This window comes from Meriones unguiculatus, chromosome 1 (assembly GCF_030254825.1).
Source record: "Meriones unguiculatus strain TT.TT164.6M chromosome 1, Bangor_MerUng_6.1, whole genome shotgun sequence".
Lineage (NCBI taxonomy): Eukaryota > Metazoa > Chordata > Mammalia > Rodentia > Muridae > Meriones > Meriones unguiculatus.
Window position 1 is genome coordinate 81,600,323 of NC_083349.1, and position 26,466 is coordinate 81,626,788.

Consider the following 26,466-nt stretch of genomic DNA (forward strand, 5'->3'; position numbering starts at 1 on the left):
TCCTGTAGAGAAGCTTCGATCTCTCTGTCTAATCTCTAAATACCAAGTACATATGTATATGGCAATTTTCACTAAATAACTGAAGCAATAAATAAGATGAATAGAAACTGGCTCTAATTCTGTTATAGCCACAGTTATTAAGGCTTACTGATGTACCACGAGATTTGTATGAAAATACTACAGTGGATAAATATTTATTACTTGATATTAAAATATGAGGAATTTGTATTAGAAAAGTCATTGACTTATATTTTTTGTTTATTGTGTTGCTTTGGTTCAGAATCTATGACAAGAAAATTTATAGGTGACTAACAAAGGTTAAGAAAAAGTATTCAAAAATTAAGAAGTGAAATTAGCATTTAGGGTTTTTTTTTCTTTGAAACTTATAAGTGATTATAAAGGCCCAAATAATGTTCATCTTTGACATACAGGTGGTTACTATCGCAGGAATGAAGGCTGCGGGGTTCTGGGTGGTGTTAATATGTCTGTGTACATATGTAAACATTCACTAAACTGTTAAAAGTGATTAATATTCTCTTCTGTGGAAGCTGTAACTTCAAGAATGAAGAAAGCACAAATAATAAAGCATTAACTGGCCGTTTTTACCTACCTTGACAATCACATCTGGGTTTCTCACTACTTTTGTCAATACGAACTATTTTTCTGCTATCTAATTCTGATCAAAGTGCAAGGTTAGAAATTACAGTAGAAAAGTACATCAGACTAGGGAATGGTTTCAATACAGAGGGCACAGAGCCTCTAAACAAAGGATAAGCATTTCTACTACATAAATATAGTGTTTACCCTAAAACACTAATGTCAGTGGACACAGTAATAGACAGAAACATGCAATGGGACAGCTGTCATTCATACTGATACTGTAGAAAACAAGTGTTTTCTTGTATGAGTGTTTGCTGTTTTTTATACAGGTACTCACGTAATCTACTGTGTATATGTAGCAAATATGTGCAGAACCCTTGCTTCCTAGTTTCCCTTCTAATTAGCTCCTCTGCCGTAGAGGCATGAGGCTCTTGGCTAGAAATGGATACTAGTCAACAGAGGCTAAATATGGCATCTCACATTTACAAGTTTACTAAAGAGTCATTTTAAAAACTGTGTATGTATGATGTATCATGTATCCATCCTTCCACCCGTGGACACATATAGGAAACAAACCTACAGGATAGTCTTTAATTATAACATTCAATTATTACTGGAAAAAAGATATATCAGGCACTTTAGAGGAAAGCACAATATGTTGACATTATTTTTCTGTCTTGCATGTCAGTAGCTATGGTAAACAAGCATTATATTCCAAATATTCTGGAAATTTAAAGTTTTAAATTTACTTTAAGGTGTACTTAAACTGTTTTTAATTACAATCATTTATTTATTTTTTTGTGTTTTGGTAGGTGAGTGAGTGGATGAGAGTGGAGGTCAGAGGAAAACTTTTGCCAATTTGTTATTTTCTTTACTATGTGGGTCCCAGGAATTGAACTCAGTTTGTCAGAACTGGTGACAAGCTCCTTTACTAACTGAGCCATCTTGCTGGCCCTTCGGGTGTATTTTAAAGGTACATTATGCTTCCTCTCTTAAATGTTATGCTTATCCGTTAAATTAGCATGAAAACGTTACTGCCTTAATGAAAGATTATAATCAGGATTTGACATATTCCATATCCATCGTAACTCATATAACCCAAGGGTATTTGCAAGAACTGTAAGACAGATTTTTTTTTCATATTAAGAAACTCATGATAAGATCTGAAGCATAGCATATCCTACTATGCTGTAGCTTCTTTGTAATGTGAATTACAACAGCAAGCAAAAGAACTCAATAAAAGGGTAAAACATATTTTAAAAACATTCTACAACTTATGACAGTAGAACTTAAAGTCATTTTGAGACTATTATTGAGGAAGCTTTGGCAGCAAACACACAAATTCATGGAAACATATATCCTGCTACAGGAAGCCACAGAATAGTAGTTTCTTTAGTTAGAGCCAAGTGGAAATCTCAAACCCGCAACTATCAGCTGAAGAATATGATGAGAACTAAAACTCCACTAGTACTTTCAAACAGAGCTTTAGGGCAAGTTACTCTAGATACCCCTCTTCTGAGTCAATATGACATGGAAAAGAGTTATCTGAAGCCTCGCTAAACTTCACAACAGCTTTCTGTTACAACAGACCACAAGGTAAGTATTAGCATACTGCAAAGAGGAGCAATGCAGTAAGCTGAGCTACATTCATCAAGAAAAAGAAAGGTTATGATGACAATTTCTGGAAAAATATTTTCCACTTTTACTTTTAAAATTAATTTTATGTGTATGAATGTTTGCCTGTATGTATCCTTGTGTGTGCTCGTTGCCCACAGAGGTCATAAGAGGGTGCTGGGTCCCCTCAAACTGGAGTTATAGATGGTTATGAAAACCATGTGGGTGCTTGGAATCAATCCTAGGTCCTCTGCAAGAGCAGCATGTGCTCTCAACTGCTGAACCATCTCTACAGCCATATTACCCTGTTGTTGTTGTTGTTGTTGTTTTGTTTTGTTTTGTAGCATTTGCCTTACAGTTTTCTGCCTGCAGGTACACCTATACGCCAGAAGAGGGCCCCAGACCTCAGTATAGATGGTTGTGTGCCACCATGTAGTTGCTGAGAATTGAACTCAGAAATGCTGGAAGAGCAGCCACTACTCTTAACCTCAGAGCCATCTCTCCAGCCTATATTATCCTGTTTTAAATAGAATAGACCTCCTTTACTAACAAACATGCTTATGTATTATTGATGTTAAGCTCATGTGAATTTCTTCTATTTATACACTTCAAATGGAGCTGAAATAAATACAAACTGAAAAGTTAAGTTCCTCTCAGCCACCAGTTTCTTAGTCACACCAATGTGCTTTTCCATAATAGGAACAGTAGCGTGGTCCTTTGGAAGTTAGGGTTGCCATTAGAAAGACTGATGAGACTATATACATAAGAGAGGAATTGAAATTGGACGTTAAAATTATTTTTAAAATATACTAGGTCACCTGCAAATGGATGTTTTCTAACATGCTAAAACTCTGAACAAGATAGTATATTCCAGACTTGGAGTAATCATGCTTTTAAAAACATCAATAAATAACACATGAATGTCAATAAAATTTAAACCTTTAAACCTTATAAACCTTTGTCAACTTCAATAAAATAATAGTTTCCATTTAGGAAACAAAGTTTTTATGGTAAACAACAATGTCCTCAAAATACTGGTCATCAAGTAAATTTTTTGGGAAAAAAAAAAGGCAGGTTCTCTTAGTACTTACGTACAAAGACATTTCTGATTGCAAACTCTGTACCTTGTGCTACTGCTTCAAGCTGAGAGAGGAAAGCAGGGTGGCTAGGTTTCAAAGCTGCTCACAAAGAAGCAATGGTATTGGACAACTCTGTGTATACATCACTGCAGGGAATCAAGGTTTTCTACCAGTTGGGGAAAATGGCAATCTCTCTCTCTCATTTATCAATCATCTATCTCCCTATGTATCTATGTATCTATCTATTTATCATCTATCAACCATCCACTCCCTATCTTTCTATCTACCTCCCTATCTTTCTTTCTTGCTTTCTTTCTTTCTATCTATCTATGCATCCATCTACCTATCCATATACCCACCCACCCATCCAGCCTATCTTCTCTTTTTCTTAAAGAGAGGATCTCATGTGAGTTGGCTTTCAACTCCTAAGTTTGTTACTTCCACCTTCTGAGTGCTGGAAATTAACATATGTATATATATGTATATATACATATATATACACATATATACATATATGTACATATGTATATATATACATATATATGTACATATGTATATATATATCACCATGTTTGCGAGCTACTCTACTTTTCACAATTCTTTCAAGCTACAATATATTGAGCTAAATAGACAAAGGTATATGTTAGAAATCTCACTTACAAAAGACATCTTTTAGTATGCCAAGATTCATGAATAATTTTCATATACTGTGTGGACATTTTTAAGAGAATAAGTTCTCTATGGAGAAACACTGAACTGTAAGAGCAGATTCCAGTCTATTAAGTAATGGGCACACAAAACTAGCAAATGAATGCCTGCATCAAAGAATTGGCTGGAAAAACTAACAATTCATGAAGTTTTTAAAGAATGGACATGAGCAGATGAACAGTATTTGTGGCATGAGTGTAAAGTTGAACACAGAAGTTGTGGCATGAATGTCCAGTACAAAAAGGACAGGGATTTTCTGGGAAAAGGAGGAGCATCAAAAACAAAAACAAAACCTACTAAAAATGCCACAAACCAAAAAGATTTTGATTTTTCAAAATTCTTTTAATATATATGCTACTTTATAATTGTTTCTTTAAATTAATTAATTCAATTTACATCTTGGTCATCAGCTCCTCCTTCCTCTCCTCACAGTCCCACCCTCCCTCCTGCATCCCCTCTTCCCTCTTTCGAAGAATAGAGGAGCCCCTCTACCTAGGCACCCCAGCTCATGTATTCACATGAGGACTGAATGTATCTTCCTCCCCTGTGGCCTTATAGGGAGGTCCCTTCAGGGGGAAGTGATCAAAAAGCAAGCAATATAGTCTGTGTCAGAGATATCCCCCACTCCTCTGAATAGGGAACCCAAATTAAGCCAAAGATGCCCATCAGACTTACTTTCTTGGGGTCTGTGCATTATACTATGTCTAACCCGTACTACATGACTAAAATCTATTTATAAGTGAGTATATACCATGTGTGTCTTTCTGGGTTTGTGTTACCTCACTCAGGATGATCTTTTCTAGTTCCATCCATTTGCCTACAAATGTTATGATTTCCTTGTTTTTAATGGCTGAGTAGTATTTCATGGTGTAAATGTACCAGTTTCTTTATCCATTCTTCGCTTGATGGACATCTAGGTTGTTTTCAGTTTCTGGCTATTACAAAAAAAGCTGCTATGAACATGGTCATTGTTGTATGGTAGAGCACAGAACTGTTTTTAAACTTATATTGTTATACTCAGTTTACTTCAATTTTTTTCTAGAGTAAATATTAAAAGCTTTTCTGAATTTTTAAATAATATAACAGTATAGTAATATAAGTAGACAATAGATCTTAAATGGCTTCCACATTTATTCGTTCTATAAGAGTTAGTCTCAGAAATATAAGTGGAGCTCAGTATTTCTCAACTATTCGGAATGCGTACGAAGAAAATAAACATAAATCTTCAAAACATACTCATTAACTTTGAGGTAATTTTGGTGTACAAAAACACATTTCTACAAGTACCAATTTCTAAAAATATTTAATTCAAATTTTTGATATATTTTAAAGCTATTTTATTAATATGACTACTTAAAGGCAAGACAGAAAATGTAACATAAACAAGCTTTAATTTGACTATTTTTATAACAGGAAAACAAAACAAGATTAATAACTGAACTTAAAAAAAAAGAAAACCATCTCTTATAAAATAATAAAATAAAAAAACCCCAAATATACTGACTTTATCATAGATAAGTTATAAAATAAATTAAAATTTTAACCTAGTTAAATTTATGTTAATATTTGGATCTGGTCATGGTCATGAGTCATTTCAGAACTTGTAAAATATACATACAAAATAAAAAAAAATGGACTGAATTCTCAAGAACCTTCAAAAACCAAGAAACAAAAAGATTAGGATTTTTAAGAGTGTTCACAGCCAGGCGTGTTGGTACCTGCCTGTAATCCCAGCACTCATGGAGGCCGAAGCAGGCGGATCTCTGTGAGCTCTAGGCCAGACAGTCCTGGACAGCCAAGGCTACACAGAGAAACCCTGTCTTGAAAACAATAACAACAACAAAATGTTCACCATAAATTATAGTTATAAATCTGCAATAACAGTTCCACCCCATCATACAACATTTTAAGAACACTAAAGAAAATGTAATTAAATGGTCAAATTTCCTCCTCCCCTAGTAACAAGAATAGATGAAAAACAAAAAGATGGTTACATAAACAGTTAAAAAAATTAAAAATCATGAAATGTAAATGAAACACTTCAGATAAAATGCCTATAGACTGAACTTCTTATCCCTAAAACATACACATCATCAAAATGTCTAACTCATGAAGTAACTGTGTGCATGGATGAGATGCGGTATGCACTGCACTGAAGAGGAAAAGAGAGCTGCATATTGAAGAAGCATACTACACACACCAAGGGCTGCAACAAAATGACTATGACCTAGCTGCACATAGGTTGGTCAGTCATGCATCAGAAGGCTGCTGAAAGAGAACTTGAAATTAAAAAAAACATGATCACAGAAGCTTCAAAATGGAACAGGATTTGAGAAAAGCAAAGGATCTTTTAAATGATAAGTTCAACACTACATGAAAACCTTACCATTACTGGAGGAGTTATTGGTAGCTAATGGCTACAGAAAAGGACTGGCTGCTGTAAGCTACTACTTGCCCAGTAGATGGCCACACACATATTTGTATAGGGGCAGCATTAATTGGAGTAAGGGTGTCTAATTAATAAAAACAAAAGAGAGCCCTAAGTTGGGAGAGAGACTGGGTTAGAGACAATAAAGAGAGCTGGAGGAGGTACTAGAAGATAATATCAATATATATTACATAAAGATAAGAGATTCTTAAGCAACAAAGAAATATTTTGTTAAAATATGTTAAGAATCGAGCTAGATGCAGTGGTTCATGCCTGTGATCCCAGCACTTGATTAGGCAGACACAGAGGTGGACGGATCTCTGTTATTTCAAGGCCAGCCTGGTCTACAAAGCAAGTCCAGGACAGCCAAGGCTACACAGAGAAACCTTGTCTCAAACTGTCCCCCCCCAAAAAAAGAATTTATCATGCCATCAATATAATTTTTTTTCAAATAAAAACTCCTGAAAACTGACACAGAAGATAATCGTATTTCAAGACAGTTGAAAATATATACATTACAGCCTCAAAATAGAATACACTAACATTACTGGGATGAGCAATTAACTTGAACAAGGTCCTACGTAAGGAAGAAATTAGCAGTGAGATTTGAGGTATAGGATGAGGTAGGATTAGGGTAGATGACCATGCTGAGTTACAAGGCTGGGACTGTTAACATATTAAAATAATATAATATATGTAATATATTATATTATTATCATAATAATATAATATAATGCACACTTTGAGGGGCTGATGCCATCAAATGGTGTTATTCAAGGAGTAAATACATTAAAACCTAAACACAGTAACAACCTAATCTCAGTGACTTGTTCAGCCTTCTTGATTCAAATGGCAACAGAGAACACTACAATAATTTCAACTTTCAATTCATAATTACAATAATGATAACAAGAGCTATCATTATTCTTTTTTTAATTAAAATATTTTATATATTAATTACAGTTTATTCATTTTGTATCCCAGCTGTAGCCCCCTCCCTCATTCCCTCCTCATCCTACCCTCCCTCTAAGTCCCTCTCCAAGTCCTTTGATAGAGGAGGTCTCCTCCCTTTCCGTCTGACCCTAGCTTACCAGGTCTGGTCAGGACTGGTTACACTGTCTTCCTCTATAGCCTGGCAAGGCTGCTCCCCCTCAGGGGGAGGTGATCAAAGAGCCAGACATTCAGTTCATGTCAGAGACAGTCCCTGCTCTGCATACTAGGGAACCCACATGGAGACTGAGCTGTCATGGGCTACATCTGAGCATGGGTTCTAGGTAATAATCTATGAATGGTCCTTGGTTGGAGTATCAGTCTTAGAAAATAGCCCTGTGTCCAGATTTTTTAGTTCTGTTGCTTTCCCTGTGGAGCTCCTGTCCTCTTCAGGTCTTACTATCTCCCTGTTTTTTCCCCAAGATTCGCTGGACTCTGCCCAAAGTTTGCTTATGAGTCTCAGCATCTGCTTTGATACCCTGCTGGGTAGAGTCTTTCAGAGACCCTCTGTGGTAGGCTCCTGTCCTGCTTCCTACTCTCTCCTTCCTCCAATGTCCATCCCATTTGTCTTTCTGAGTGAGGATTGATCCTCCTACCCAGGGTCCTCCTTCTTGCACAGCTTCTTCAGCTGTACAGATTTTAGTATGTTTATCCTATATTATATGTTTAATATCCACTTATAAGTGAGTATATACCGTGTGTGTCTTTCTGCTTCTGGGATACCTCACTCAGGATGATCTTTTTTAGGTCCCACCATTTGCCGGCAAATTTCATGATTTCCTTTTTAATTGCTGAGTAGTATTCCATTGTTTAAATGTACCACAATTTCTTTATCCATTCCTCCGTTGATGGACATCTGGGTTGTTTCCAGGTTCTGGGTATTACGAATAAAGCTGCTATGAACGTGGGTGAGCAAATTTCCTTGTTGTGTACTTGAGCATATTTTGGAGCTATTGCTATTCTTAAGTTATATTAGATTTTCCAGTGAAGGAGACAACTCATGTTTGCGTTTATATTTTATTATGTAAATAATGTTTTAAAATCTGAGGAGTCTATTGGAAATGTTAACAGTTACATTAAGAACAGTTACATTAGGGGAGTTTGTAAAAATGTTGAAAATCTAGCTGGTTCCAAACAAAAATCAGTATCAAAATAATCTTTGGAGCTATGCTGTATGGAATATTAGCTTTAAAATAGCATTTTCCTGAATATGATATGAAAAGATGACCACAATACATTAATGAGTTAACACAAATATATCTTGGAAAACACTTTGTAGAGGATGCACTATTAAGACAACATAGAAACAAATATAAAAGAAAATGGGCTAAAACAGAATTGACCTAAATATGAATAGTGAGTGTATCATAAAGAAGTGGTTGGGATTTGGAATAAGTCTTGGTAAGAAGAAAAACTCCACTTCTTCGTGCACATACTTTGTTATTATTTAATTTAAAAAAATCACCTTTGGGCTAGGAAGATGCACCTGAGGACAAGAGCTCAAATACTCAGGATGCAGGTAAAAGCCAGGTGTGAAAACACCATGTATAATCTCAGCACTGAGGATATGGAGATAGCTGGCCAGCTCGTTGAGCTCAGTTAGCAAGTTGCAGGTTCAGTGAGAAATTATGTCTCAAATAGAAAGATTGAGATCAATTGAGGAAGGCACTGATGTCATTTGATGGTCTTTCTCTTACTGACTTATTTTTCAGCAATTTGTTTCCTGCTAATGGGTCACATTTCCCTGCTTCCTTGCTCTTTTATAATTGTTATTCTATATAAAACACACATAAAGAGACATGAAAGTCAACACTGCCCCCCCACCCCACCTTCACACACTTGAGACCCATGTCTTTTCTTGCCAATTAGACAGGATAATGCATGGGTATCCTTAATGAAATGGGAGTTGACCCAGGGTGGCACTGATTTGCAACTTTAGTTGTGTTAGATTCACTTGGGTTAACTGTCTCTAAGAGGAGGCTTTTCTTGTGTACTGACAGACTTCTCTTGTACAGCACTGTTCAGTGGAAATGAGGCCGAACATAAAGAGAAGCCACTATAATCAATCACAATTTATAATTTATAGCCATGCTGAAAAGGGGGCTTTCAAAGTGGGCTACAGTTGTAATAATATATTTGTCAATATGCCGACCATAGTGCCATAGTAACACACAATTGATATAAAGCTACTAAAAATATGTGTTACTTTATTTTGAAAGTCTGGTACGTATTAAATACATAACAAAACATCTAGAAATATCTCTTCTTGAAAAGCCCATGCTCACCCTAAGGCAGGTACTACTGTCCTTCTCTTACATGTCACTTTCCTTCTATCTAATGTTTATGCTCAAATTTATATTAAAACCTTTTTCCACACTGTTGTCAAAACAAAATGGCAGCCTACAGACTGGAAAAGGATCTTCACCAACCCTATATTTGACAGAGGGCGGATATCCAAAATATATAAAGAACTAAAGAAGTTAAAAGACAATAAATCAAGTAATCAAATTAAAAAATGGGGCACAGAGCTAAACAGAGAATTCTCTGTAGAAGAATATAGAATGGCAGAGAAACATTTAAAGAGATGTTCAACGTCCTTAGCCATCAGAGAGATGCAAATCAAAATGATCCTGACATTTCACCTTATACCCATCAGAATGGCTAAGATCAAAAACTCAAGTGACAACACATGCTGGAGAGGTTGCGGAGAAAGGGGAACCCTCCTCCACTGCTGGTGGGAATGTAAACTGGTATAACCACTTTGGAAGTCAATCTGGCACTTTCTCAGACAATCAGGAATAGTGCTTCCTCAAGACCCAGCTATATCACTCCTAGGCATATAGTCAAAAGATGCTCAAGTACACAAGGACATTTTCTCAACCACGTTCATAGCAGCTTTATTCTTAATAGCCAGAACCTGGAAACAACGCAGATGTCCATCAACAGAGGAATGGATACAGAAATTGTGGTACTTTTACACAATTGAATACTACTCAGCAATTACAAACAAGAAAATCATGAATGTTACAGGCAAATGGTGGGACCGAGAAACGATCATCCTGAGTGAGGTATCACAGGAGCAGAAAGACACACGGTATATACTCACTTATAAGTGGGTACCAGACCTATAAGATAGGATAAACATATTAAAATCTATATACCTAAAGAAGATAAACAAGAAAGAGAACCTGGGGTAAGATGATCAATCCTCACTTAGAAAGATAAATGGGATGAACACTGGAAGTAGGAGAAAAAAAGTAACAGGACAGGAGCCTCTACAGAGGGCTTCTGAAAGACTCTACCCAGCAATGTTTCAATGCAGATGCTGAGACTCATAAACAAAACCTTCAGCAGAGTGCAGGGAATCATATGAAAGAAGGGGGAGTTAGTATGACGTGGAGAGGATAGGAGCTCCTCAAGAGCCAAATATATCTGGGCAAAGGTATCTTACATGAGACTGTTTCTCCAACCAAGGACCATGTATGGATATAACCTAGAACCTCTGCTCAGATGCAGCCCATGGTAGCTCAGTATCCAAGTGGGTTTTTTAGTAAGGGGAACAGAGACTATTTCTGACATGAACTCAATGGCTGGTTCTTTGTCACCCCCCTCCCCCATCTGAGGGAGGAACAGCCTTCCTAGGCCACAGAGGAGGACATGGCAGCCAGTCCTGAAGCTACCTGATAAGCTAGGGTCAGATGAAAGGGTAGTAGGACCTCCCCTATCAGAGGACTTGGAAAAGGGCAGGGAGGGTGGGATTGAGAGGAAATGAGGGAGGGGGTTACGGCTGGACTACAAAGTAAATAACATGTGATTAATATAAAAAAAATAAAAACTATAAAAATAAATAAAACTTTTTTCAATAAAATCTGATAGTATTTTAATGTAAAACAAAAACAAAAAAACCCAGCTTGACTTGCCAAAGGCAGAATAGCCACATTTGCTGGTGGCTCCTGTGTGGGTTTATATACTTCTAGTATGTCTATGTCTTTTAAGATATCTAGAAATTATCTGAGTGTGGTGGCACACACCTATATTCTCAGCACTCGGGGAGGCAGAGACAGGTAGATCTCTGTGAGTTCGAGGCCAGCTTCGTCTACAGAGTGAGTCCAGGGCAGCCAAGGCTACACAGAGAAACTGTGTTTGGAAAAATTAAAAAAAAAAAAGGGAAAAAAATAGAAAAAGAAAGAAAGAAATGTACAAATTAAATTCTTATGGCTGGATCTTCCTATTAACAAAGGTCCTATGGAGTACTGCATGTGCGTTTAGAGCTCTCTCAGATGCCAATTTATCACTATATAGCCCATGTGATTTGATTAATGTCTTTTAGTTGACCTTTTAAGAAGAATTTATCTTCCTGCTTCAAACTGAGTACAAGATCAAGCCATGTTACAATGTTTATCATTTCTTCCTATGGCAGAAGAATGTCCAATTACATGGAATGCCATATTTTTGTTTGTCATTCATCATTCTGATGGGTCTTTATGCTGTTTTCATTTAAAACTTAATTAAAACTAATATGGATAATTGCACCGTAAGCTTTCATTGTGGACATGTATGTACATGGGAGTGGACCTGCTGTACTGTAACTACCTTTAATCTTAACATAAACTGCCCAGTACTTTGACATAGCCATTTTACATTTCCACCAGAAATGTGTATTACTGTGATACTATAAACACATGTAAGCATGTTTGTGTGTATATATATATGTAGATATGTATGCATATGCATGTATATTTATATATGCATTCATATATATTTATGCCCAATTTCTGACACACAGCACCCAAAACTTTATCTTTAGAGCAGAGTGCCTGTTCTTAAAAGCTAATGAGGTGAATAGGGCTATGTCTTCTGAAAGACCAAGGCAAAATTATGATAGGAATTTTCACTCAATCTCTAGGGGAGGAAGGGCTGAAGGTTGCCAATGGACATAACTGTGAATAATCTTATGTATGTAATAGTTACTCCATAAACTCCCAAAAGAATGTGGATAAGCTTCTGCTTTTGTTTGCTCTAACTGTGAGCTCTCACAATTTTTGAAGATTGCCTTTGAACCTAAATTGAGAACATTTTCATTGACCCCAGAATGAATACTTTCATTGTTAATACAACTTCCATTTTTCTCCGCATTCTGTACCATGAGAAGTAGTAATCCACTTCTGTTGTGGATCTTTGTGCTCTGAAAGTTGTGTATACTCAGCAGTCATACAACATGAATCTTTACAGCCTTGTCCACTGAGATTTCTGGTTAATTTATTTGTAAAAAGATAAACATAGCCTTAGGACACAGGGACTTTTTTTTCTTTGTATCTGTATTTTTACTCTAAAAAAGCCACTACTACTCCAATTACTTCATTCCTTTGTTGTTTCTACTTCTGCTATTTGTTCTTTGATGATGACACAGCATCTCAATGAGATCCTGAAGTGTTTTTTATGAACTTCTCGGTTAATCTTTGTTAGTTTAGTTACATGAAAATGACTGGGAATGTGAGCTTTCCAGGAAATGGCTCCATTTAGCATGCCATGGTGTTGGACACTCTAGCACTTAGAAAAGGCCTTGTCTATGTGGGACTTCAAAGTTACTATACATGTTTTGAATTCAATATTTCCTGAGCCTGAAGAGCAGAGAAGGCAAAAGAAAAGTGCCCTGAGGGATACCGACATTGAAGACCAGTGCTCTGAAAGACCACTAAGAAAACTGAAACCAAGCAAACCTGAGAGAACATCTCACTGAATAAAAACTCACTGAGTTCCAAACAATAAGGTTGTCATTCTGGACTCAAAATTAAAAAGGGAAGGGTAAGGGGGTGGGGGGATCTCATGGCTTAGTTCACCAATGGTATAAGGATCTTTTACTACAGATTTTTTCCCACCAAAAGTAAACTAAGGCTTTAGATGAAGATGATGTATTCCTAAAGTACAGGAAATAACTGTTAGGAAGGACTTGTAATTATTAGAAGAATTTAAAGTCCCTTCTAATCCTCTTCCCTCCTCTCCTACTACAGGGCTAGAGACTGAAGGCTGACTCTCAGCCTTCCTGGCAAACACTCTACCATTGAGCAATAGTCCAACAACCCTGAAAGCTCTAACGCTAACTCACTATTAGATAAACAACAATTATTTATTAATAGTTCCTACTTGTAATTTTTTAAATCCCCAAAAGATGGGTTAGATAATTCTTAAACCTCACTGAGTTCTTACACCCTTGGATTTTGATGTAATCTTAACTAAAAAAGCCTAAGGAGATAAAGAACTATAAACTACATGAAATAGTGATATAAGGAAGACACCAATATGTAAGTCAGATTAATTGGACAAACTTTACAGATAAAATCCCTATATGCACTTGAAGATGGTCTGTTTGAGACTAGCTCATGGCTATGGTGGTGCACATCTATGATGGTAATTCTTGGGAGACAGTAGTGCTGAGGTAGCACGATAAAGACTTTGGGTAAATTTGGACGCATATAGTGAGACCAAATCTTAAAACAAAAAGTAAAGTAAAAACTTTGCATATTCTAGGTGGTACATACAATAGTTAAATTAGAACCTTCTCAAAGCCGTGACACCTATTGGAGAACAGTAGACATTTAAGCTTTTAAAAGACTAAGACTACAACATCTGAAATGCAGACCAGGAGAAAAAAATCCAGGCAGTGAAAAAACTTACTTGTTCATCTGTATTTCTGTGACTTTTCTCACTTGGCATTATTTGCAAATATACTTCTATGTCTGGCAGCAGTGGCCAACTTCAGTACAAGTTATGTATTATTTTTATCATGCTCATTACATATGTTCAGCAGTGGAGTCATCGTATATCTTTGGTGTGGTTTGCAAACACTTGGTGACAAAATCCAGAGCCAGGCATTTTCACAGAAAGTGTTTACTGTGAAATTTCTCCTTAGAACTTTGCTTTTCTTTACAGCTTTGATCCATATGACATCCACAAGCCTACACTTCAAATAATGGCTTATGCTTAAATTAAGAAAATGCGTCACTTTGATGCAACAAGACTCCAGTGGGATGTGGTACTTCTAGAAAGGAGCTCATTTTATTATGTGATTAGAGATTTGGTCAAACGCAAAGGCTAAAATTTTCTAAGCTCTGTTTCTTCGGTCCATGGTGACTTGGTACTTACATTCTGCTATTTATCAACACTTCACAGGAATACTTGATTTGTCTGAATGAATTAAAAAAACCCACAACTAAGAAAAATCAGAAAAGCCTGGTTTGAAATATCAAAAGATCCCCAGCAAAAAATTATTTCTAGAGGCCACACCAAGCAAGCTTTATTGATCACTGTAATTCTCTGCTGGTCAAAAGTATTCCAAGATTGAACATAAGAAAATCAACTTACTGGTAAATATCCTTCCTGAGGACAGATCTGCCAAGTGGATTATCAGCCTGGGGAGCCATGGCAACAGAACCAACCTTCAAAACCATCGTGTCTTCCTTTGCTGCCTGATTCACTGTAACAAAAGGAAGAGATATGAGTACCTGTAGATCTACGATGTACAATGAAAATATTTGAGGAAATAGGATGTCACTACCTTACAAGAAGGCCAACAAATAATAAAAATAACAACAAAAGCTACATTTAAAGTAAAAATTTTGAATAGACTTTTAAAAGTCTATTTATTTCCCTATCCTATTTTATGGTTTTCTGTTTACAACAATTAAAATCAAAGTTAAAAAAAAAACCCAACTGTGCCTTAATATAACAATATGTTGTTATTATTAAGTGTTCATTATTGTTAGTATTTATTTAAAAATGATGCCACACATACAACAGACATTATATAAAAGAGATTAATTGGATGGAAGTAGAGAGATAGAGAGGAAAAGAAAAGAGAGAGAAATGGTGGGGGAGAGAAAGTGAGGTAGAGAGAGCAAGAGAGGAGAGTAAGAGCAAGGCAAAGTGGCGGGTTGGTACTTTTATAGCTTGTGTGTGCAGCTGAACTGCTTCTGCCACACACCTGGTGAGGGACACATGATGACATCACAGGTTACTAGGCAAGCCAGAAGCAGGCTGCCTATACGCTCCCAGAAAGTACATAATACTAAAGCCATATGATGAGCTAATTCTACAATCATTCTACTATATAGTTCTTGAAAGTAATTTTCAGTTCTGGAATTTTAACACTACAAATAACAGCATATCAACAATGCAGGCAAAAAAAATCTCCATTTTTTAAATTTATATGTATAATGATAATTAAATATATCACAATTACATACAGTATAACACTTTTAGCTATGAAATGTCAGAAAATCTGAGAGAAATGTGACAGTTCCAATGCTGAAGAAGAAGAAAAAGGCCAAATGATTCAAATGATTTACTATGAGAAAACATCTTGGCTTGTCATTAGAGGTGCTTGAATTGCAGTGACTGCACCTGGGAAGGGCTTGGGGACAAGTTTCACTTTCTGATGAAGTTGACAAGAGTGTCAAAGCCAAAGCGATACCTGAGTTCTAATTCTTCTCTTTGTATTGAATAAGAAATCATATAACTTCATGTTCTTATGACGTTTACACATTTTTGTATCCCACAGCTACTTCAGATTATTTGGAAAGGATACGGCCTTTTTAATGACCCTTTCATTAAATTTGATGACTTCTAACAATAAATCATTTAGTTATTATTTTAATATTATTATTATTGTTTTTTGAGACAGGATTTTTCTGTTTAACAGACTATTTAGTTTCTATTAAACATTATTAACATAATGTGCAATTTTCTGTACTTTAAGTATTTTAAAACCCATAATGTCAGCGACACAGCTCAGTAACAGTAAGCCTGCCTACCTTGTGTGAGGCATTACAGATACCACTGAGAGAGGCAGTGGTGGTGAAAATATGAATACAAAGTATCAGAAACAAAAGAAAGAAATAAAAAAGGGAACCTTTTGCCTTTTCAAGGAATCATTAGGATCTGCTACAAACAAAGAAGGGCTGGGTGCAAGGCCTCAGAATGTCCTATGAAGGGACAATCCCAAATTGTGCTACCCAAAGAATGCAAAAGCTAGGAGATTATTTCCAGCTGCTTCAGCAGCACACTTGGTTCTGTCTGACTCTGATTAGTTAAAAAAAAAATAATAAAATAAAAAAGAAAGAAAAAAAGGAAAGTTAGAATTGAGAAAATGAAAAAGCAAGAATAAAGCTAGTCAGCACGGCTGGCAGGATGAATATGACTAGAGAAACTGCTACAGTGGTAGGGAGGGGGAAGAGGGGAGGAGGGAGAAGGGTGGGCAGCAAATGGGAGAAAAGGATATGAACTATCATAATAAATATTAACATGTGGACATCTCAGTAAACATAATAATTTAAAAGCCCATTGCCCAAAAGATCAAACAGAAAAAACTATGTCTCATACAGCTGTGCTATTTTCAAATGACAGGAGGTCTGGCTTGATTATATGTCTTCATTCTATGAACAGTGTTTACATTTCCCAGATATTACATTATATGCCAAGCTTAATGGTTCCATGTGGGTAAAGCCTCTGATTAAGCAGAAGGCATCAATTAAATCAATAAATAGTAAGCCTAGAGAATAGACTATACCACAGTACAATTAGTGGACTTTCTAACTGTCTTCCAGGATGCAGATAGTACCCGCCATATGAAGTCTCAACTGCAGTAGAAAGGCTACAGTAAATGAGGTACATATGGAAGAAAAATGACATACTTGGTGTTACAAACAAAGCCAGATCCAAGAACAGAACTCTGTTAGAGCCAAACATGCTCTAAGTAAGTTACTCTATGAAGTCACAGTAAAACACATATAAAACTATTTACTGACAAGCATTCACTGATTAAAATTTTACAATAGGAAGTATTTGATTTATGAAAATTTCATTCATATATATGCAAAAATAGTCAAACTGAAAATTACATAAAAATGCCTTGAGTGATTTTTTTTTTTCAGTTACTTTATAGCTGAAAATAAACAAGTCTCTACCTTTTTGGCTCATTTAAACTGCTTTTAATTGTTGGGCCACACGAGGGAATACATGGCATCTCAGTGTCCAAGAGGGTTCTCCAGTAATAGGAACAGGGACCATCTCTGACATGAACTCATGGGCTAGCTCTTTGATCACCTCCCCTTAAGGGGGGTAGCAGCCTTACCAGTCCACAGAGGAAGACAATAAAGCCAGTCTTGAAGAGACCTGACAGGCTAGGGTCAGATGGAAGGGGAGAAAGACTTCCCCTATCAGTGGACTGGGGGAGGGGCATAGGAGAAGATGAGGAAGGGAGGGTGAGATTGGGAGGGGATGAGGAAGGGGCCTACAGCTGGGATACAAAGTGAATAAACTGTAATTAATAAAATAAAATTAAAATTAAAAAAGCATTTTAACATGAAAATCAATGACTTCCTTCTTCACATTAGCTGATGTAAGTGCCTCGTGAGGAAGCACTAAGGCTAGGAGACACATACTATATCCAAACAGCTTTATATGTGGAGATAAAGCTACAGGGGAAGCACTTGTGATGACTTAGGCTAAAAGCAGACTCTCAAGACCACCTCCTTGAGTGAAATGCTACAATGTAAAAGATAACTTTATCATTATCAGATGTTATTTAAAAGCTTTACATTACCAAGCTTTACATTAGCAAGAACTGTAATTCACATGGATCATTCTTGTGGAGATAATACAGCATGTGCATGGGTAGCTGTATAGATGTATATGCATGTGTGTGTATGTGTGTGCGTGTGTGCGCGCACACATGTACTTGTGCATCTGTGTACACATGCATGTGTGCTTTAAAAAATGCCATGAACAACTCTGAAATCATAATCTTGCACCTGTGTCCTGAAGTAGAAATAAAGAGAAAGATGTTCTTAAAATTATCAGCATAAGAATCTTCTCCTCAAACCAATTTTTAAGTCAAATATTAAGCAAAAGTGTTTAAGAGACTAAGTTTCTCACGAGCTCGGTGGAATAACATCTCTAAAGTTGAAAGCATACTGAATTTACCACTGTGTAATATCCTACTTTTATAAAGTCATAACCATTGTAGCAGCCTATACGAAACTATCAACAAAAGGCTTAAATCAGTGACAGTCCATGTTGGCAGTAAGGTTCAGTATGTGTGAATGTGAGGGAAATCTAGTTTGTAAGTCATTTCAGACTGCTCTGATGTGCACAGAGAACTCCAAATGCAGATTACTCTGTGTTCTTTCACGAAAGAGTTTCTACATTCATTATATCATACTCATTGAGACCACTTACCAACGTCAAGTCATTAATACCTAGCAGTAAAATCACTAACACATATTATACATGCACACATACATAAATACACAAACATGCATGTACGCATGCATGCATGTGCACATACAACAGAGTCTAATTTTGGAGCCTTTGCTGGTTGAAAACTTACTTTGCAGATGAGTGTGGCCTTGAACTTGAAGCAATCCTATTGCCCCTGCTCAGGATTTCTGGGGTTACAGGCACAACCCACAAGCATGGCTTAGATGTATGTCTTTAAAGTACCATCTTACACTAATTCATTTAGGAGAATTAACTTGCTGACAGTGTTTATAGTCTTGATACAGTTTTAAACTTAGCAAGTTAACAATACAATGCTACAATCCACCAACCCAAAGAAGCTAAGAAGGCCCACAGGAGGATGCTTGACCTCACTCACTCCTTGTTTTTGCTGTTCATTATCTCCTCCAAGCACACTACCTGTGTTTATTTCCTTCTGCATCTCAATTTCTCATCTCCATTATCACCTTTTGCCTTGTATTTGAATGAAATTTGGTTTTACCAATTTAGATTCAATTGAGATTAGATATTTGCAGAATAGAGAACATAAAGATTCTGCAAAGAATCTTTGTGATGTGAAAAAACTTATTAACATAACTTATTTTAAATTAAATAAGAGCACTAGCTCAATGGATAAGAGTTCTTGCTGGGGCTGGAGAGATGGCTCAGAGCACTGCTTGCTCTTCCAGAGGTCCTGAGTTCAATTCCCAGCAACCACATGGTGGCTCACAACCATCCATAATGTGATCTGGTGCCCTCTTCTGGCATTCAGGTGTACATGCAGGCAGAACATGGTATACATAATAAAATAAATAAAATCTTTAAAAAAAAAAAAAAAGAGTTCTTGCTGCCAGGAGGAGAGCTGACACTGCCAGATTGTCCTCTGACATCCACATGCCCATGTGGCATGCTCCCCTCTCTTCATAAATACATGTTAAATAAAAAAAAAATGGTGAAAAGGATGGTTTGCTAATCTAAGTGGTCTTTCATGTCAGTCATGTCTACCATGCTCATGAGAAAACCGTAACCTAACTTGCAAATTCAGCCCTTATGGAATTATCTTCTGTAAAAAATGTAGGTTCTTCTTCTTACTTCTGTAAATTTACTGTAAATTATTTTTCTAATATTCATTAGCTAGTCATCTAACTAAAGACAGTAACTAGGCAAATGCATAAAGGTCATTGTATCTGCAAGGGCTATGCAGCTTTTCTTTCTCTGGTTAACAAGTGGTCACACATCACTTGCTAAGAAGAGTCAGCTGTTCTTTTTAATTCCTGTGCTTTCTAAATGTAGATTGCTTGTATTTCTATGTAGCATAGGCTATGATCTGCATTTCAAATAATCCTTTTTTTTCTTTTCTCTTGAGTTCACAATACTACAGTGATTAGTAGGGTAGTTGCTGTGGGTTGAAATCATGAGTTCCTCCAAAAGTGCTTATGTTGGAATTAAAATCAAGAAGATGGGGTTAAGAAGTGGGTTAAGAATTACTCTAGAAAGTAATTCAGTCACAAACATTCCACCCTGCTATTAAAGGTTTTTGGTCAATGAGTTTGTCCTTTCTTGTTTTTTGGTTTTGTTTGTTTGTTTTGTGAGGTTCCAGCAATGTGGTGCTAACCTACAAGCAGAAACAGCCCTGACAATGCAAAAAATCAGCTAGCACCTCTACCTGGTACTTCCAAACACCCAGACTGTAACAGATAAATTTCTGTTATTTACTAACTCTCAGTTTAAGAGAACTGTCACCACAAGAATAGAGAGAGAAAAATCACAACCCAGACTATTCTGCAGCTCTGAACTGCACAATATTAAATTTGGCCAGAGATATACTTGTACTAGTAAGTAAGATGTAAGGCATGCAGGGCTCTGCATTAACAGAAAGGACATATCTTCCTCATTGGAATGGTTCTATTAAATGAGAATTTATTATGGAACTGCAACTGTATGTGTTGTCTCCTACTGTTATTATTTGAAAGCATCTAGCACTAAAAAAAGAGTCTCAGGAAGCCATATGCTATCACTACAACCTGCAACCAAACAAAGTACTAGTACCATCTTACTCAGAAGAATTTGGTTGAATGTAAACAAGATTTCAAACTCTAAGTAGAAAAATGAGATTTTTAATTCAGTATGTATACTCTCAAAACTCATACCATTAACAACTAAGCTATAATGTCAGTAAAAATGCCTAACCCCACCCCATTTTTAACACAACAGAGGAAACAAAATGTTGAAATTACTCGTGAGGGAAGCAGGATTATTAATTTAATACAAGCCAAGGCTGGATTTCCAGGAGGCACTAGGAAGCCTGGAGAAGCCATGTTGGTCTGTTGGACAAGTTTTTTTTTCTACCCTCAGTTGTTGGGTATTTATGACAGAACTTTCATAAATTTCATCATTATGAACATTATTTTGTTTTTTAACAAAAAGTTAGATATCTTGGGATACTAACTGAATACAGAATTAGAATTCCAGACAGAAAGCAAATGCTGCAGAGGAAAAAAGAAGCTATTTTTTCCTCAGATTTCTCATTCTGCTTAATTAATAGGGTTATAGATAGTTAGTAAATCCTATAAAAAAAGCAAAAATTTAAATAAGACTTTTGTCCAAATATTAATACGTCTTCTGCCCATGTCTCACAGAGATAATTATTTAATCCAACCCCCCTACCCACCCATCTCCAAGTTCCACACACATGGGGGGAAAAAAAACAGAAAAACATACCTTCAGCAGTTGACTGTGTTTCTTCTGTTTGGGGAACAAAGATTCTGATCACACTTGTATTGATATAAATCAAAGGTAAATTGCGTGAAGTCAAGGTATGGGTCCTCATGGGTTGACCAGAAGATTTTCTTTTCTCTCTTTGGGTCTTTGGGAGTTTAGTTTGAAATATGCTTGCAATAGCATTAAGTAAAGGAAAGCAAAGCACAATATCAAATGCTTGTGCAGAAAGAAGAATTTCATGAAGAAAATGAGGTGAGCCATCCATTAAACCTTCAGATAGCTTATGAAAACTTCTTCGCTCATTTCTTGAGGTTAACTTGTGGCGGACATTTTTTGTTACAGCTTTTGTGTATGTCAGAGAAAGAAATCCATGCTGCTGATAAGTACCATCTAGAAGTTTTGTAGTTGTCTGTTCCAAAAAAGGAAAGCAGAATACACATTTACTTTTTAAAAAGGAAAATATAATTATGAGAGAGAGAAAAAAATTAGTATTTTGACCTTTTTGTGTTGGTCATCTTACACTTCTTAATAAACAAGGGGATGGTTACTTTTATGGAGAGGTTAAAAGCTTCCACAGATATCAGACTACTGACCTGAAAATTAAGAATTTCCTGAGGAAACTTTTTCCCTTAATCAATTACTGGCACATAAAATCGTATCTTACACATTACTTAACATAAAATTAACTGGATTATTCCCAACACCTCTTTCTAATAGCTGAAATTTTTCCCCCTTGTCCTCCTCCTCCTTTTCGATATTAGGGTCGATGATGGATATTTATAGAAAAACTGAACTAGAGAAGAAGAAAAGGAAAGAAGCACAATAGATGAACAGGACAAAGTGAGAAGCAATAAGCAATGGTCTCTAGGCGTGATCCCATCACACCTAGGGTGTGAGTGTATTTATGCGCACACCCATGCGGGGCAGGGAGAGGGGGACACTGAACTCAGCATCTTACACATGCTATGTAAGTGCTCTACTTCTAAGCTCAATTGCCTGCTAGATTTGAGGGAAGGTGAAAAAACTTTGTATGCATTTTTAAAGTTTATTATTTGACCACTGGAAAAAACACAGAAAGTAATCATTTTGTGCTGAAATAGTATTTTCCCCTAGTGGTCTGCCTTCAATGCATTTTAACCCTTCCAAACTTCTCTGTATGAACTATATGCTTCCCTTGTATTTTCTTTCAATGCTGAAAACAAACAGACCCACAGTAAAGCTAGAAAAGTACTGCACTTTGATCCCTATGCTGCTGGACAACAGGCAAAACAGACAGAAAGGGCAATGCTCCATTTCCAGATCTCCAAGCTGTATTCTGAGGAGAACACTACACTAATCTAAGTAATCCAGTTCACAGTAAGCTTTTACTTCAACCCTGGGAAGAATATAAAAGATATTTCACTATATGAATGCTAAAAAATCTGTGAAACATGTTGAATATATAAACACTCTTGAAAGGTAAGTAAGTACATAAGGGAAAGGGTTTCACTTTCTTAAGCTGCCATACCAGTGTTAACTAAGGAGAATAAATATACTCAGCCAAAACTGAGGTAAAATATTTTCTTTCATATTTTCATATGGTAAAAATCAGCATTTTATTTAAAATTTAAATGAGAAAAATGTTAAATGAATAATTGAAGACGACAAATAATTAGGAAACGTTTTTAGAAGTAACTGGTGGGCGACACTGAGCAGCTCAAGGCCCTCACGCAGCTTGCAGTCCCTCTTGCAGCCCCAGCCCTACTCTAGGGCAATTCATGTTTTTAAATGTAGAAAGAAAAAATGTCAAAATATTTAAAAGATTCACAGTAAAATTTGTGGGGTTGTCTGAAGACATTTGAACTGACTAAGAATGTTTCTTGGAGCTCAGTGACAGTCACCTGCTGCCTAAGAATGCTCCTCTTATGTACTAATGAGAATGAAGATGAACAACAAGAAATCCGAGCAGCTTTTACTGACACAAACCCCAGACTCAAGTTTTACTGACACAAACCTCAGACTCATGTTTCTAGTACTAAAGAAACTCTTAGAAAAAGTTAAAAATCAAATGAAAAGAAGCATTGCTATCATGCAAATAAATTAGCCAGCTTTACATGTAAAAGGAAAAACCATAGGAAACACTTTATAAAGATAACATCTTTGCCTTTTTTTTTTGCTTTACATAAGAAGTAGGAAGTATTTTACACACACTGATAAAACACTAATGTTTGTAGTGACTTAGTAGACTAAACATCATCTACTTTTTAAATTTTCATGAACTTTATTAACTTTAAGAATGTCACTTAAAAGAATGAGTCTAATAACATATTTACATATGTTGTACTATTCAAAAATATACATTTGATACACCTGAAAGTTACTAGGATGCAGCCTAACTTCGTTCTGTGCCCAGGAAAACAAGAGAAGTACAAACTTGACTTGATTCAAGACAGTAATAAATAAAATACTTCTAACTAGCTGTAAGATGATGACAACTGCATAACAGAAAAAAGCAGAACGAAACAAAAAGCAGTCTGGGCAAGAAGTAAACCAGGAATGACAAATGCTGTACTGGTCAGCTCCTGACCTTTCAACACAACTAGAAAGCCATTTTACTTAATAACTTAATTGGATTTTTCTTATATTGATGGCAATATTAATTCTTATTCACAAACTAAGATTAGCATTAACATGTACAGATAACAGCCAATTTGTGATACAAAAATACATTACAGTTCACTTTATAAGTAAATTTGATTGACGAAAATGAAAATCAAGAGTTGAGTGTTCAGACAGTTCAGTACCTTCTCTGGGTACTTGTTATGGGAATTCTGACATATATCTTTAAAGTGAATTTTTGCAGAAAGAGAGAAGGCAGAACAATTATTGAGAGTGCCCTGCTTACTGAGGGTCAAACCACAAGGTACACTCTTCAGCTTTCGAGCGCAGGAAAGGAAGACATCCATAGTGTCCCCAAGACCAAAACTCTTCCTCAAGACCTGAGATGATAGGTGCAAGGAAGGTGAAAAGACATTAAAAAAAAAAAAAGGCAGTAAGCACACATGTGTATGTGGGGGTCAGAGACAGAAAGAGGGAGCGGGGAGGAGGAGAAACGAGGGAGCTGGAAAGATTTTTAATTCTGCTCAAGTTTGCACAGGTTCAGATAAGAGCCATTCCTCAATATGACCTCTGTATGTACTTTCTTCTGCAAAATCATTGCTAGTGGAGGCAACTTTAAAAAATATAAGAAAATAACTGCTCTCTGTAAACAATTATTACTTTAAGTTTCTAGTAATGGCTAACCATCATGAACTTATTTGCCAAAGGAAAATCTTCCAAAAAGTCAGCATAGCAATTCATAAATGATAAAGTATAGTAATAAATGTGATACAATTGTACCATTGCCTTTTGATACATTTATTTAATTGCTACAAAGGAATATGGTTACAAAACATGAGCAGATTAAAAGAATAAGCAACTTTGCCTTTTAACATAATTTTAGAGGAAGAAAACTAAAAGAATGTACTCTGAGTTTTAATTCTTAGTATCATTATTTCTATTGCAAAGTAAAACAAACAATATAACATATATTGTCAAAAATCAAAATTAATAAATGAGTCTCACCACAGGTTTTTCTTTGCACTGCAGAAATACTCCTTCAAAATGTCCTGACTGCCAACCTTCCCCTGGCCTGCAAAACATAAGTTCACCTTATCTGTTCTCTTCAGATTTTTGCAAATAAAAAAAAAATGATCACACAATACTTTCGTTAACGGTTGTAAAGTAAAGCACTTTACACTGTATATACTACAGCACAGATGGACCAATGCAGCCTGCAACCACTTACACCAGAGCAGCATGCCACTGGCTCTGCACGGGAGCATTTCTCCTAATGACAGAATAACTCATTTTCTTTTTATCAATTTTTCCCTCTTCCATATATGAGAGGGTCCATAAAGGTTATAAAACATATTATTAAGCATATCATTATGATGATAAGTTAGGTAAAATTTAAAATTTACATAAATATAAGAGTGAAGCTAAGGATAAACTATAGTATATAATATTCATATCAGAAATTACTTCAGTGTTTGTACTGATATATTACACAAAAAAATCACTTCGTTTTAAATATACTGCACTGGAAATAAATTTAAAAAACATCAAATGCTAATTAACAATTCATTGTTAGTACATGAAAGTAATTTTCACCTGATTATTAAGATAATATAACAAGTTCTACTACTTGTTGTATTTGTTATATAACATAACAATTATTATATAAAGCAACTGAAATATTTTAAATTTTACAATGACAATTTCAGCTATTTATTATAGACATGTAGTTATTGATATAGCAGTATGACATTTGAGAATAGAAAAATATAGAAATAGCACTACAAATATGTTTGCAGAAATATTTTAGGGAATAATGGAGCAATATATGTAGAAACATACACTGGTCATCTACACCTACATATTAAAAACTACTGAACTAATGAATATTATGAATCTATTAATAAAATGTTTTAAGACTATTTTTGAGAGAAATTACTGCAAAACTAAAAATATAATACTATTTAAAATATTTTTAATAGCATTTTTAGATTTTAAAGTATTTGTGTTATATTTAAATGAATAATAAAACACTCAATTATATTATAAAGCCATACAAGGAGGACATAGATTTAGGAAACATTAATGGCAAAATTATTAAGACATTAAAAATATATATATTATAAACAATATTTTTATAAATCTTACTTTTTACACAGAGAGACTACACAGGAAATAAAGTGGTTTTAGGTCTATCAATGAAACTTTTATGATATACAGTAAAAAAGAAATCTCCTAAGTGTAAAGGGCATAAGCAGGTGTTCCACCTCAGTGTACACTACTGAGCAACAACCAGACACGTCAACTGTGTCCTAGGCACTTTAGCAAATCTATAACACATGGCATACACTTGTGCGCTAGTTTTAAGAGCAGTACTGTGGTTATTTATGAAGAGCTGTCTGCCATGTTATAAAATGTTATTGAATATGAATTAAAGAATCCTAAGACAACAACTTC

The 26,466-nt window shown here is 35.7% G+C and overlaps 1 protein-coding gene across 4 annotated transcripts in view; it reads right to left on the minus strand.

Annotated features, from left to right (window-relative positions):
• The window catches only part of Vps13b (vacuolar protein sorting 13 homolog B), a 641,091-nt gene that overhangs the window by 293,565 nt on the left and 321,060 nt on the right, over positions 1-26,466 (minus strand). For all 4 annotated transcript variants that reach the window (XM_060392854.1, XM_060392863.1, XM_060392849.1 and 1 more), the window contains exons 28-30: positions 25,018-25,084; positions 21,415-21,823; positions 14,782-14,893 (exon numbers count right to left, since the gene is read on the minus strand). In XM_060392854.1, the coding sequence (XP_060248837.1) occupies positions 14,782-14,893; positions 21,415-21,823; positions 25,018-25,084 (588 nt within the window). The remainder of the gene's footprint in view (positions 1-14,781; positions 14,894-21,414; positions 21,824-25,017; positions 25,085-26,466) is intronic.